General features: G+C 42.4%; 2 protein-coding genes across 2 annotated transcripts in view; one reads left to right on the forward strand and one right to left on the reverse strand.

Moving 5' to 3' along the window:
- The window catches only part of CRYBG1 (crystallin beta-gamma domain containing 1), a 57,629-nt gene extending 45,331 nt beyond the window's left edge, over positions 1 to 12,298 (forward strand). The window contains exons 16-20 of the mRNA XM_003781571.3: positions 1,600 to 1,739; positions 3,817 to 3,940; positions 4,361 to 4,519; positions 6,864 to 7,026; positions 10,738 to 12,298. Of these exons, the coding sequence (XP_003781619.1) occupies positions 1,600 to 1,739; positions 3,817 to 3,940; positions 4,361 to 4,519; positions 6,864 to 7,026; positions 10,738 to 10,826 (675 nt within the window). The 3' untranslated portion in view covers positions 10,827 to 12,298. The remainder of the gene's footprint in view (positions 1 to 1,599; positions 1,740 to 3,816; positions 3,941 to 4,360; positions 4,520 to 6,863; positions 7,027 to 10,737) is intronic.
- Positions 12,299 to 13,505: 1,207 nt separating this feature from the next.
- RTN4IP1 (reticulon 4 interacting protein 1) overlaps positions 13,506 to 15,670 on the reverse strand; it is a 55,349-nt gene continuing 53,184 nt past the window's right edge. Inside the window, exon 9 of the mRNA XM_003781572.2 lies at positions 13,506 to 13,631. Coding sequence (XP_003781620.1) covers positions 13,524 to 13,631 — 108 coding nt within the window. The 3' untranslated portion in view covers positions 13,506 to 13,523. The remainder of the gene's footprint in view (positions 13,632 to 15,670) is intronic.

A 15,670-nucleotide genomic window follows, 5' to 3' on the forward strand; every position in this document is an offset into this window, starting at 1 on the left:
ACGTGAACATAGGAGCAGAGAAACATGGAATCATGTGGTAAGACACGTTAGCTTGTAAGTAATGAAATAAGACTTTTTGATAGTTAATTTGTCTAGAATTGGAAAAGCTAGCTAAAAGTCTTTCTTTGAAGTTTTCGATCCTTCACCAGAACTTAGCGTATATGCTCACATCACTCTGCTTATCGATGATGATTTTAGATTTTAATTATGAGACAATGACCGTTTTGCCCACAGTGAGACTATACATTTGTACATCTTTCATTGTGACTTAATACTTACAAATTATTTAATTGATTTGTAATACTAAGCTTGAATGTTAGAACGTTTTTGGAGTGCCATCTCAGAGAAAGTGCAAAGTACTCAGACTACACCTTTGGCCATTTCCTCCTTATGTGCTCTGTATAACCCAGTTCTGAGACGCTGCTTACCACCCGTGCACACTAATGTGCTTGCTTCCTGCGGGGTGGGTCTTTTCTGCACGTCGAGACACATCCACATAGCTGAAGCCAGAAGGTGCCACACCCTTGCCACAGAACATTAAGCAGATAGGGGAAAAATGTAATCCCCGAGGGCTTTCATTTATTATCTAGGAGTATTATCATTAGAGCTTACTCTGTGTCATAGCTGCCAACTTTTCATTTTTCTGAAAGTCTGGATTTTTGTGCTATTGTGCTCTTTCAAATGATTGATAGTTTAAATATAGGGTTTCTGTTCTTTTTGTTCTGACAGTGATTCCTACAGAAAAGTTTGGGAGTGTGAGTACATAAAATTGTCTTATTAACAATTACGACAACAAAAAAAGAAAAAAGACATTTGAAAGTACACACAGGAGGAAGGTTCCTTGCGTAGCCCGTGCCACGGTGCCCCTAGACACAGACCTGACTGCCGCAGCCCTCTGATGATGCTTGCTTATCACTTGTATCTGTGGCTGTGCAGCCCTTCCTTGTGTCAATGAAAATGCTAAGTTGAAGATAATTTCCATTAGCCGTGTCCATATTCCAGGCGTATATCCATTTCTCTGTGCCTGGGATAGTATTTTCTTCTGCTGTATAAACTGTGTACATTTCTTACTTCTTGCCTTTCTATGCAATGGAAACCCTTCCTGCCCCTCCATTCTTTCTCTCTTTAGCTTTGGAGTACACAAACGTCCAGATTTCCTGGGAAAGGGAATTTACAAATAGGCTAAATCTGGCAGATTTTGTGCTTTGTCCTTGTAACAAGATGATTTCCATAGCCGAGTGTGGTGGCACACACCTGTAATCCTCTGGGAGGCCAAAGTGGGTGGATCGCCTGAGCTTAGGAACTCGAGATGAGCCTGAGCAAGAGCAAGATCCCAACCTCACCCCCCCTAACCCCCGTCTCTACTAGGAAAAAAAAAAAGCCACCATTGTGGCAGGCACCTGTAGTCCCAGCTACTCAGGAGGCTGAGGCGGGAGGATTTATCCCAGGAGTTTGAGGTTGCTATGAGTTATGATGCCACGACACTCTACCAAGGGTAACAGAGTGAGACAACGTCTCAAAAACAAAAAATGATATTCGTGTAAATTCAAATTATTAATAAAGAGGAATAAGAGAACATTACTTTTGCTCCTTAAATAGGAATTTTCTGAACCAACAATTATTCTTTTTGAAAGAGAAGACTTCAAAGGAAAAAAGGTCGAACTCAATGCAGAAACAGTTAATCTCCGATCCCTGGGATTCAACACACAAATCCGTTCTCTCCAGGTTATCGGTGGCATGTGAGTTATCTACTTGTTGATTCAATACAACAGATCCTTTTGAAAATCCAATTTGATCAGATTTCTCTCTCTCTTACACTAACTTACACTAATTGATTTTCTGTAAGGGTTAACAATTGTGCACCTTCAATGTATACTTCTCCCACTGGGAAAAACCGTGTAAACCATCTTTTATCTCCTAACCTAGACTTTTAGTTTATTTAAGGTAAGGATTTGTCTTTAACACCTCTCAAAGTTCTTTGCACACCAGTGCCCAGGAGATTTATTGAGTATTCTTTTTTATCAAGGTAGAAAGAGAGAGCTGACTTTTCTTATCTCCTTGAAAAAAGACCTAGTCCTTTGATTTTGGAGCTAAGAGGTGAGATTTTCCTTTAGCTAGGGATGACTAGCATATGGTATGCAGATGATTAAAAGTTAACTTGGGAGGATTTTTTTCCCCTCAACTTTGAATAATTTTGAAATCGAATAAGATATAAAAATGTACTATCAACGAAATAAATGTTTTTTAAAAAGTACTTTTTTTTCTTACAGAAATAATAGATACATTCTACCTACATGCATCAAATGTTAGGGGATATATACTCTAGATATTTAAAAAGCAATTACGGAAGATTAGGGTGGTAGAATTATGGGTGACTTTTTCAACAGCTTTTAATGAATATTTTGTTTTTTATGATTAGATGATTAAAATGGTATTTTAGAGTTCCAAGATTAAAATTCTTTCTTTACTTTTTTTTTTTTGAGAAAGAGTTTATGTCACCGTTGGTAGAGTGCTATGGTGTCACAGCTCATAGCACCCTCCAACTCTTGGGCTTACACTGTTCTCTTGCCTCAGCCTCCCAAGAAGCTGGGGCTATAGGTGCCTGCCACAACGCCCAGCTATTTTTTTGTTGCATTTGCTATTGTTGTTTAGCTAACCCAGGCTAGGTTCAAACCCACCAGCCTCAGTGCATGTGGCTGGCACCATACCACTGTGCTACGAGCACCAAGCCAGAATATTCTTTCTTGATGTAACATATCAGCAAGAGAGGAGGGGTAGGCTCAGCACCTGTAGCTCAGCGGCTAGGGCGCCAACTACATACACTAGAGCTGGCAGGTTCGCATCCAGCCTGGGCCTGCCAAACAACGACAACTACAACCAAAAATAGCTGGGTGTTTTGGTGGGTGCCTATAGTCCCAGCTACTTGGGAGGCTGAGGCAAGAGAATCCCTTATGCCCAGGAGTTTGAGGTGATGTGGCATTCTACTGAGGATGACATAGTGAGACTGTCTCCAAAAAAAAGAGAGAGAAGAGGAGAGGGAGGGGTATTGGGTATGTACATGGCAGTTTGTGCTTGCAACCAGAGTTCCTCAGGTATGTAGGGCCAGCATCTCTGGGTAGAAGGGACCTGAGAATTTTAATTATTTTGGATTTGAGGAAGATTTCTCATTTTAAATAAAACTTTATATTTTTTGTTCAATTAACTCTTATGTAGCACTTACCAAGTACCACACACTAAGAGCTTTGCAAATATCAACTATAGTAGAACCTCTGTAAGTTGAGTACCCAAGGGACTGTTAAAAACTGGTCAACATACAGAGGTGATCAACATAAGGAACTAGGCCAACTGTGCTGATACCTACATGTGGTGCCTGTCTGGTCTATGAAAATTAGGTCAAATTAAGGAGGTGGTTAATGTAGGGAGATAGATGGTCAACTAGGGAGGGTCTACTGTATTTAATAACTTACAAAATCCGTTACTATAACTACAGTTGTATTATGAATAGCTCATAGCAAGGACTGGGGAGTCCCCCTAAAAGGCCATTTTCTCTTTCATTGTTTTATTGGAAGAAAAACTTACCTATTTCTCTTCACATATAGTTTCTGTAGGCATAAAGTCATATACTAAAAACGTGCTATTTGTCAAAAAAAGGCTGCTTTACGTATTCTAGAGAATAAGGTGGTTTTATCCTCCCTAATGTTTATGTAAAGTATAAAATTCAGTCTACAAAATTGAAAACATTCTAAAAATAAATGTAATTAGGGTCCATTGTCATGGAAATTGCCACTTACTATGGTTCTCTCCCTTTTTTTTCAGATGGGTTACTTATGAGTTTGGCAATTACAGAGGCCGACAGTTCTTACTGTCACCAGCTGAAGTACCTAATTGGTATGAATTCAGTGGCTGTCGCCAAATAGGTTCTTTACGACCTTTTGTACAGGTATTTTTCTCTTCCCCACACTGTGAGTAGACTCTTCTCTGAATTTGTTTTTTTTTTTAGTAAATACTATCCAACTTTTTAGTTTCAGTTTAAACTTTAAACCTGGCCCCACCTTCCAAAATTTGGGCTGTGTTTCAGGTGTTAAGAAGTGTAGCTGCTTCAGAAATGCTATCAAACTCAAGCTCAAACCTGGCCGTGTCCCCTGCCCTGGGTTGTCTGTAGGCAGGCTTCCTGCCCCAGGCACTTTGACATTTTGTCAACTCTTCTCATTGAGAAATTCCTAAAACCTCAGAGACTCTTGGGTACAGTGATTATCCCTAATCCATACCTCATTCTGGATTCTTCCCAAAATTAACATTCCTTCAGTGCTTCTAATAGTATATCTTGTATATGACCATGGTTGGGGTTTTTGTCTTCCAGAAACGAATTTATTTTAGACTTCGAAACAAAGCAACAGGGTTATTCATGTCGACCAATGGAAACTTAGAGGATTTGAAGCTTCTTAGAATACAAGTCATGGAGGACATCGGTGCTGATGATCAGATTTGGATTTATCAAGAAGGATGCATAAAATGCAGGGTGAGCTTTTAGGATTCGACAGGGGTCTGCAGTACGTTTTGCTAGGAGGTGACTCATCCTTTAACATGCTTTTGCTCTTTCTTCACGGAGATGCTATTTCACAATTCCTGGAGCACTTTCAAAAATAATTGGAAATTTTTTTCATGAACATGTTTTTCAGCTCTGTTTAGAACCAGTCTAAGAACTTAAAATGGGGGGGGGTAAATCTTGTACTGATTCAAGGTAGAGCATTTATTTCTATATTGATTTTTTTATATAATAACAGAAAAGGGAAGTGTTCAATTCTTACTTCTTATAGAAATAACTATGGGTGTGGTAGCTCACCCCTGTAATCCTAGCACTTTGGGTGGCTGACGTGGGTTGACTGCCTGAACTCACAGGTTTGAGACCAGCCTGAGCCAGAGTGAGACCTCATCTCTAAAAATAGCCAGGCGTTGTGGTAGGCCCCTATAGTCCCAGCTACCTGGGAGGCTGAGGCAAGAGAACTGCTAGAGCCCAAGAGTTGCCATGAGCTATGACGCCACAGCACTCTACTGAGGGCGACAAAGACTCTGTCTCCCCCCTCAATAAAAATAACTATATGGGCGGCGCCTGTGGCTCAAAGGAGTAGGGCGCTGGTCCCATATGCTGGAGGTGGTGGGTTCAAACCCAGCCCTGGCCAAAAACTGCAAAAAAATAAATAAGTAAAAATAACTATAAGCTTTGAGCCTGGGCATGGTGACTCATGCCTGTAATCCTAGCACTGTGGGAATCCAAGGAGGGAAGATTGCCTGAACTCATGAGTTTGAGACCAGCCTGAGCAAAGTGAGACCATGTCTCTACTAAAAATGGAAAAATTAGCCAGGCATTGTGGTGGGCTCCTATAGTCCCAGCTACTTGAGAGGCTAAGGCTGGAGGACCACTTGAATCCAGGAGTTAGAAGTTGCTGAGAGCTAGGCTGATGCTATAGCATTCTAGTCTAGGGAAAAAAAGGTAAACTCTTATCTCAAGAAAAACAAACAAACTACAAGCTCTATAAACTCTAGTGCTATGAACAAAAATCACTCTTGTGTCCATTTTGGGGAACTCCACATAATAACTGGATGAAGGGTGAAGAGATATCTCTGTGTATGCAACACAGTCCGTTTCCTAATTATTATGTAAACTGGAAAGTGACCCATTCCCTCCTGTGTCACTTCTGCTGCAAGACCTTTAAAACCTAAATATAGTAAGATTTTATGCGAGCAGCTCATGCTTCTATGGTAGATAACTTTTTACTTCTTGACTTTATGGGCTTGACTGCTCCAGATTAAAAAAATACACACACACACAAACTGGTAACCCGTGAGTCAGCAGAAGGCATACAGCCTTGTGAAAAGGAGCACAACTTGTTAATTGGGTCTGTTGTGCTTGAGGGAAGATGATCCTTTGTGTAAACAGAAGTACTGTTGAGACATGCATAGAAGAAACAGCACAGAAACAGAAGGAGCTATGATAAAGCAGCAGGAAAAAGAAGCTAGCATCCACCTTTGAATTATCTTAATTTAAGAAAATGGTGCCTTTCGGCAATTATTTCTCACTAACATGTCGGTGATGTTGTCTAGCAATTTTGAATTCAATAAGCCAGTGAGAAAGACCACCGGTGTCCTAAATTATCACAATGCTTTTTATCTCAGTATAATACACTTTTAATAAACATTTTTATAGCAGTATGTGTTCATGGCATGTGAACATATGACTAAGGGAAGGGCTCATAAAATCTCTGCATTTAAACACCCTCTACTGAGTTTATGTTTTTTATACTGTTTTTTCTTTCTCTTTTTATGGCTATAGAGCGTGTCTATGTAGAAAATTTTAGACACTTGTCATGAAGGAAAGACAATGGAAGCTAATAAGTGCAACTTCAAGTTTTAAAATGATGAAATGCACTTTAGCCACTTCAAAGCTACAGAGTTAGACGTGCAGTCTTACACTAGAAGGTCAGGTCACGCAGAGATGGGTACGTCAGGGGAGATTTAGGTATAGACCTAGCCTTAGATCATGGTCACTCTCGACAGGGAAAAGTATCATGATTGGGCAGCTCTAATGTTCTGGGGCTTCCCTTACTAGTAAGACAGAGTCCTGCAAAGGGTAGAAGTCTCCTATGATGGATAAGGATTGAACTTTCCATCACTCGTGTCATCTGAAATAAAGGGGTATGCTTTGTTGTTTGATTCTGGTTACTCTGGCTAAAAGCTGAACTGCCTCACGTGGATTAAACGAAGCAAGGAACTAAGATAAGTTTTAAAATCAGTTTAACCAGGGAAATAATGGCTGGGAGACTAAAGCGGGTATCCATCTCTAAGATGTCTTTCCCACTGAACAGATAGCAGAAGACTGCTGCCTGACAATCGTGGGCAGCCTGGTAACATCCGGCTCCAAGCTCGGCCTGGCCCTGGACCAGAACGCCGACAGCCAGTTCTGGAGCATGAAGTCGGATGGCAGGATCTACAGCAAGTTGAAGCCACATTTAGTTTTAGATGTCAAAGGTAAGGATAAGTTCCTTTATTATAATGCGTCTTTCTTTAGTTAAGGAGAAATCTATGCTTAACTTTTGAAAACGATGAGTATGTTATTTTAATAATGGAAAGACAGCCCCTGTGTGCCCACTGCTGTGCTAACTACCAAGTACATTATCTTAGGTGGTCTTCATGGCAACCCTGTGAAGTCTACCTTGACCCTGCCTCCCTCTCCTCTCCTCTCCTAATTTTATGGCCCAAAAGCCCCCCAAAAAACAAAAAAACTGAGTCTCAAAGAGGTTAATCAGTTTGGCCATGATCTCAGTGCTGAAGTGGAATCTGGACTATTTATCATAATAATGTCAGACTAAAAATTACAAGCTAAAAGACTGCTCTCGCCTAGTTAGTATAGGTGATTATTCTCATGTATGTACATGTAACCTTTCATTGAAAGATTTAAGATCAAAAAGGAATTAAAACAAACACCACAGCCTAGAGGCTTTCAATAGAACATGTGTTCAGTGAACTGAATCCAGGGAACTGAGGGTGCTGGGGAAGAGGTGTTGTGGATGAGTGGGTCTCAAACTGTATTTGTGTTAGAATCACCTGGGAGGCTTGCTAAAACAGATTGCTGGGCCTCATCTGGTCTCAGGTGGGGCCTGAGAATTTGCCTTCCTAACAGGTTCCCATGTAATGGCAGTGCTGGGCTGAGAAACACACCAGAACTTTGGATAGTAATTTTTAAACAACAAAAATGACCTATTATGTACAGGAACTCAATGAACCTAGTGGTGGTGGTATTGACAAACAGATGGTGTGTTTTATTCATGTCATCTGGCGGTAATTTTGCTTTACTTTATTACTAGGCATCAGGAAAGCCAGCCTGAATGTTCTGTAAGTTTGGTGAACTGGTGATTATGTAACCATATACAGTCTGCAGGTATACCACCACATACATGCTCCATTTTAAATCACTGCTAAAAACTGACTTAATTTTATTTTAATCAAGGCTTTCAGCCAACGCTGTTACTAAAGGTTAAGATGTAAGGGCAAAGAAACAGCTGTAATCTGATTTTTAAAAAAAATGAGTAAGTCTGAACATTTTCATCAGAAGCTTTGGTAACTGTATGGGGACAAAAGTGGCTGTCCCTTCTGGATGACTTCCAGGTGGGTAGTGGTCAACCCACTTAATAGTAGAATTAGAATCACAAAGAACTCAAGAAGTTGGAAAGGTGCTCAGAGGCAAACGCAGAGTTTAAGGCAGAGTATTCACTTAGAAAGCTCAAAGCAAGCAATGTAACTACAGGCTGGAGGGGAACCAGAATGATTACAGAAAACAGAGGTAGCACCTCGGATGTAAGAAACAGAAGGCACGTTCAGAAATGAGTGTCAGCATACTCCTCTGTCAGCGTGTAGACAGGTGAACCACTCTCCGAGTCCATCAGTCTAGGTGCAGACTGGTCAAGAGTCACCATCAGAGCCTTCTTTAATCTGCTTTACTGACTAGCGCTCCTCCGTCTATACTACATAGTTTCAAAACCTCCAGAGAAGCCAAAGAAATGGGACTGAATTGGAAAAATGGAATTTTTGAGGAAATGTTAGAAAAATTAAGCTGTTTATTGCCCAAAGGAAGACCTTTTCTTATGGTGATCTGCTTCCCGTGTCTGGGGTTCAGGTCACTGATCCCCATATACAGCATGTCCTCTTTCCTTCTTTCAGCCCGTTATTTGCCGGGTACCCACTACGTGGCAGGCTCTGAGCTGGGCCCTGGGGCTATCAAGAAGAAAAGAAAAAAATGCTCTTACCCTGGTCTTAGACAGCTTACAGTCCACCACAGAGGATGTACCCCCCACCTGCTGTGTTAGCAGTGGGCAGAAGTCAGTCACGAGCCTCCTGGTCTCGGCTGGTGAGAATCGAGGGGTTCTAAGAGGTTCTTCCTTGAGCCCTCCCTTTAAAGCGCTGAGGCCTTCCTCACATACGTTACAAATTACCTACGTGCCTCTTGAGTAAGGATGATACCCTGCGTAAGTCTGTGAACTCAGTGTCTAGCATGGTAACTACACTAGATGGGTCCTTATTAACCTGAACTTAAATGTCTCAGAATGTGGGAGCACGATGCCCTCTGGTGGATGTGAGAGGGCAGGGCCACACAGCCCACATAGGAGGCAAAGGAAATAAACTCATCTCTTTGGTGCAGGAAACCAGGATTTTCATTAGCTGCAACTGTTGAGCCACTGACTGCCTATAAATAGCTGTAAGAGTTACTGGATCACGTGTCTTTCTTCTAGCCCGACTCCTTGTGTTTTGGCAGACATTTATATATTATCCCAGAGCACGTACCTTGTAACAAGAGTGAAAGGTGATTCACACACTTGAAAAATTTTAAGTCTAGATGATTTAAATTCTTTCCAAAGGCAAAAGAATTAATCAAATTATTTCCTCAAAAACTGTCTAGTTTTCATGATTCTAATTAGAATTGATGTGATATACATAAAAAATGTTAAGCTACTATAATCATGAAGAATGAGAAGAGATGAGACTGTGACTTTAAGATAATACTTGCTGAAATCTCAGTGGAGTAGTTGTTTCTGTTTTGTCAGAGGATGGGATTTACTGGTGGTGGCAACTATTGACTTCAGCCACCTCCAGCCCCCACCCCACCCACCAAATTTACACATAAAAGGCCCAAGGCCTTACCCCTGTATCCTGTACTACACCTTGCTGGGTAGAAGCTATAGATTATCAATGACAATAAACCAATCTCTTACAAGTAAAATAATTTCCTTGCTTGACTACCTAGATCTATTACATAATTCAGAACTTAATATTTTTTAAATGCTTTAAGTGAGGGAAGAATCTTCATTATTTCTTTTCCTAAGAATAAAGCATGATTTTAATATCAGCCATACCCTATATTTAGATACACAGATTTTTATTTTGATGGGGTCCTTGGTAATATAATCTTGATGCAGAGGCTTTATGCTAAAAAAGGATAAAGTATCTAAAACAATGTTTATTCCACCTGGAAAAAGAAAAGAAAACTCCCAAATTTGTGGTATTAATGATCCTTCCTCATTGAAAGAAGCCATGAGGCTATTTTTAACACCAAAGTATCAGAAATATTTACTAAGCACCCTTGGAAAGTGTTTTCATTCTGGTGAAAGGGAGTTAGGGAGTTCATGCCACTACTTGTACAGTTCAGTGGCATTCAGCATCTTAAACGCCATGAATTTTCTATACCCCAACCCAGAACCCAGCAGTGGGAGTGCTACCCTGTCCCTTTGCATACTTCAGTGTCATTCAAACCTCCCCTTTGTCCCCATACAGCCATTTTTCATTGTTTATGCAGAACTTGCTCCCCTTCCAGCTTTCCATCACTGCCAGGGCTGCCTGCTTTTCCTCACTGGTATCTCAAATCCACGATCTCTCTACGGTATACATTCTACAGTCTCTTCACTCCTTTTCCATGCTGGAGATTTGCCCTGTGTAAGAACTGTGTAGAAAAAGGAGCCCTGTGTGAAGTAGCTGGTGCCCCTCTGACGGGATTTTGACATACGGGCTCACTTTGGCCCACAGCCGGGGAGTATCTCATCCCATGGTGTGGTGTGGTCCGGGCTTTGTTTCCTCCAGGCGTGCAGTTTTACACCTTGTTTACTTGTGCTATAGTGGTGTTGAAATTAACCTTGTCTGTTACACTCCCTTTACAGCAGGCATGCTATTATTTTCCTTTCTTTCTTTTAGGGGGTACACAGTATGATCAAAATCACATTATCCTCAACACTGTCAGCAACGAGAAGTTAACCCAAGTGTGGGAAGCCATGGTCCTGTAAACCTGAACGGAGAATGCAGGAGGAATCTTTCTGGAGGTCCTTCCAGCCATCTTACTTAAACAAAAGGATGATGCTGATGGCCGAGCCAGTGTGAAAGTGGCTCTGCTCCTTCTTCGGTAACTCTAAGTTCAACCAGAATCACACTGCTGTGACTGAATTGTCTCACCCTTTCAAAAGACTACGATAGTTTTAAACTGATAATTTGTCTTTTATTTCATGTCCTTGTAGTAGCTGCTTAAACAGGTTGCCTTATTAGCAGCTTTTGAGTGTTTTTAAAAAATGTTACAGTAAGACATCAAAACTAGAAACATTTAAGATTATTTCCAAAGATAGTGGCAGGACAGAACAGGAACAAGTTTACTGACTTTGTGGACCTACAAATCCCTTATACTTAAAGGGAAGGGTAAAAGCTCAAGTCTGTAAGGTAGAAGACTTTTTGGCATCTGAGAAGAAATACCTGTAATTTTGGTTCTTGGCCTTAATATTTTCTAGAACCATTAATTATGCTGCAGGGCAAAGTGGGAAAGCCTTACACATGCAGATATATTTTAAGGAACTCAGTATAAATAAAATGCTATTTTCTTTCTGCTATTAAAAACTGGTAAATTTATAAAATTCCATGTCCATGAGCAGGATTTGAATTATTTTACTCACTCGTGGGCTGCCCTAGAATGTCACAAGAAAGAAGTTAGTGCCTTTCTCGCAGCTGCTGCTGATAGTGATTACATGACCTGATTTATTAGCCCAAGGTTATACAATATATTGCCGAACTCAGACCCTTTAGTCTAATTTCCTGCCTTCCTATCTAGCTGCCTCAGCCTTCCTTGTGGTCTTCCACAACTGTGCCCCGGGGCTCCACAGAAGGTGGGCAGCCTCAGGTCTCTGGGTACAGCGCCAGTGTCACTGCCTTCTGGCAGCAGAATTAAGAGGTGTGAAACGGGGATGACCAGCAATTATGTCCAGGAAGAAAAGGGAAGAAGACTTTAATTGATGTTTGTTGGTCAAATCTTAGAACTCTGAGAACCCTAAAATGCAGCAAGCATGTCAAGAATGCAAACTGAAACCATCTAACTACTGAGATACCCTGGCCCTCATGGTGTGACATGGTGGAACAGTGGGCTCTAGTTTTGAACCAAATTGCTAACACTTCCTTGAATACGTGTCCTCTACTTTTCGGCCTCGTCACTGAATACCAGTGCTCTTGTCGCTGGTAGAACAAACCTTGCTTCCTTTCACCTGTTCCAGTGTGTTTCCGATTCTAAGACGATCCTCCTAGAGTCTGTGGTGGAGACTGCACGTACGGTCATTACAGCGGTGTATCCTCAGTCTGCAGTAAGATTTGCACGTGCACAGTGCCATCCAGCAGGCGTGATGCCATCCAGCAGGCACTGATGTTAGGCCTTTTGTGCAGCATGGCGGGGAAAGACATTCCACGACAGCCTGTGATCTTGAATAAACTTGTTTCTGGTTAATGACACTGATGAAATCTGAGAGATGAGGCTGCTAAATGGACTCTAACACATCAACGAGTCGGCTAGCAGATGAGACCAAAGTGCCTGATGATGAGGTGGGCTGAGGGTGCTTTACTATTAACCTAACAGCAGGCCTTGCTGACCGCCCTCTTTCCACACTGGGTTATTTCTGGGCGTGGAAACAAGGGTGAGGGAGGTCCTGACTCAAGCATTTTGCCCCCTCACGACCACCTGGGAGCCCTCATGAGAAAAAAGCTGCACCTACTCCGGACAAAGTCCAGAGGAGCTGGTATTTACAACTGGAAAATCATGTCATGTCTTTTGAAATATACCTGTACTAAGACCAGTAATTCTAGAGAAAAGCCAGCTTCCAACACACTACTAAATAAGGGTCTAATAGGAATAAACCAAGCAATAGGTCTGTATCAAAGGCTAGAAGCAAGCATCTACTGCACAGTCCTGGGCACAAGTCCAGCAGGAAATAAATCACTTACCTCAAGCAAATGGGAAGGACTAGAGGTTCAGGGTGTGCACTGAAATGGCCTGGCTGGTGAAATACCTGAAAGCAAGCATCTGAGGTCAGCTCATGCGGAGCTTTGGGCTCTATGGAATGGCTGCAGTTTCCACAGAAAGGCTTCAGAGAAGCAGGTTTCCGTTGCTGAAGGAGTCTCACCCTTATGCAAAATGTAAGGGTTTAAAAAAGTTTTTTGGCTTCCTTTCAAGAAAGTAAACAAATTAATTATGGGCCACACTTTTATATATGACTCAGATTCAAAACTTTGATGGCTGTGATCCCCACATTAGGTGGAGGAATAAAAACAAAAGGAAAGCTTGGCCAGTGGGAAAAGTGCTCATTGATGAACTCAAGGAGGAGCTGGCCTTACATAATCTTGTCATGCTCATGTCCATCTGAAAACTGCCAGTTCCAGGATCCCATGAACCTTAAGATGATAAAACAGAGTGGGAGCTACCAGAACAGGTGCTACAGCCACCCGCAAAGCCAGTGAGGAAGAACAGCTCGAAAGAGACCACACACAGCAGCTCCCACTGCCGAGACTGGACAAGTCCAAATGCTGGTACTTTTGTATCAGTTACTGGTCAAAAAGGCTGTTTATTTTTTTAAGCTTATATCATAGGATTTTATAGTCTGATGTGGCCAGAAAAGAGTTTCAGCCCACAGGCACTCACCAAATAAGAGAGTCAACAGTCACCAAACCGCATTTATTTAAACGACATTAATTACAGTCTTTCCTCGTGCATGTCCTCTCTCTACCTTCCGGAAGGCTTCTGGAACTTTAGAAAAAGGGAACGTTTGTTCAATAACTGGTTGAATCTGTAAAACACAAGAAGTTGGTGCATAAAAAGCTGACATCCTTTTTTTTTTTTTTAAGACAGTTTTATTACGTCGCCCTCAGTAGAGTGCTGTGACATCACAGTTCACAGCAACCTCAAACTCTTGGGCTTACACAATTCTCTTGCCTCAGCCTTGCAAGTAGCTGTGACTACAGGCGCCGGTCCCATCCCCTGGCTATTTTTTTGGTTGTAGTTGTCATTGTTTAGCATGCCCAGGCTGGGCCCGAACCCGCCAGCCCCGATGTCTGTGGCCAGCACCCTAACTACTGAGCTACGGGCATTGAGCCAAAGCCCACATCTTTTGAGGCAAGTGACTTCTGTAGTTAGTTTCTTCGAGATATCCCTGAAGGGTAGATATCTCTCTCCAGGGCAGTGGGACCGAGATATCCCTGAAGGGTAGGGAACTATACAGTTCTCCACCTAGGTGATACCCAGCTGTGATGCTCCCTCTGCTTCTGCCTCATGGTGCCCCCTCCCTCCCAGGTTCCCCACCCAATCTGACTGCTGCTTCCTGCCAGCTTGTCACTCTCTCACTCAGAACCTTCCACAGTTCCCAACCTGGCATCCTGAGACCACTGCCATCCTGACCCCAGCCCTCACAGGAGCCCTGTACTTTACTGAAATGTCCACTGTCATTTTGTGAACCTGGGATGTTTCTGCTTCTGCTCATACAAGAGATTTAGTTCAGAAATCCCTCTGAAAATTCACCTTTCCAGCCCACTCTCACATTACCTTCCCGAAGCTCCCAATTTATAGTATGTTTTTCCTTTCGACTGCCGTGAGAACCATGAGGCCCTCCTCACAGACGGCACTTGTTCTGAGGACATGTCTCAGCCCCCCTGCAGTGCACGGTAAATGCCAGAGAGGGTGTCCCACGGTCCTTGATGTCTGAATCTCCATAGTCCCCTTACAGATAGTACACATATTTTTTTTTTAACTTGTTAAATCTCAACACAGTTCCAGGCACTGCTTGCCTCTTTTGTACCCTCCACAGCACCCTGCATAATTCTGGGCACACAGCAGAGCTTAATATCACCTAGGTGGAGAACTGTATAGTTAAGTGGGAAGTGAGTCTTATGTGGGCTTTCTGGGCTTCAGGAAAACTTGTCCCAGGCTGCAGCTGCCCTAGGAGGCTTTGCTAAATAGGAGCACAGCTGGTTAGAATCTATGGGAAAGACTGCAGCCAGCTCATAAATGTTTGAATGCTGCTGGGTCTTTTTACTGTACCATTAGCACTGCCAGCAGCCTCCCTCAGAAGCTAGGTTCCATGTAACACTCTCTCCCCACATGTAGAAATCCAACTGAACTTTTCCTATTCAAAACTTTAAGCAAAAATCAGTAATTGTCTACTGGGTATTTTAGTGGCCTGCCTGCCACAGCTATGCTGGCAGGGACAAGTTATCAGCAGACATAAGCCAACTGTACATTTTATGCTCTTTTCCTTTTACAAGAGGAAGGTGTTCTTGCAACATTCAGATGCGTCTGATGAACCTTCCTCTTACATGAATTTCACAGCTCAGCCACCTGAAGACCATCTTGGATTACAAAAGTTCCCTTTTCCAAAGAGCTAATAACATTTTTGCACCCACAAATCACAAAAAGTTTATAATAAAACTGAGGACGTACGTACTGTCCTCACAGTATGCCAGGCACTGTTCTAAGGGCTCTATGTATTTTATCTCATTTACTCCCCATAGCCTTTTTTTAAGGTAGGTATTATCATTCCCATTTCACAGATGAAGAAATTAAGGCACAGAGTTAAGTTGTTGCCCACTGTCACACTACTGCTAAGGTGTAGGGTAGGACTCTCCCTGGCGCCACTGTCTCTGTTCTCCGAGCTCTGCACTCAGCCCTTCATACAGCGTGCACTGCTTTCTACAGCCCCCTTACGATTCCAAAGGAAGGGAAAGGCAGCCAAGGGTCACAGCAACATCCCAGCCTGCACCTGGCCTGCCTCCCCTGAGCCAGCTGTGGATCTGCTCTGGGCTCTGCGTTCAGACGTGTAGTGCATGTGCCAAC

The sequence above is a fragment of the Otolemur garnettii genome, unplaced genomic scaffold, assembly GCF_000181295.1.
Source record: "Otolemur garnettii isolate 467f Iridium unplaced genomic scaffold, OtoGar3 scaffold00002, whole genome shotgun sequence".
Taxonomy (NCBI): Eukaryota; Metazoa; Chordata; class Mammalia; order Primates; family Galagidae; genus Otolemur; species Otolemur garnettii.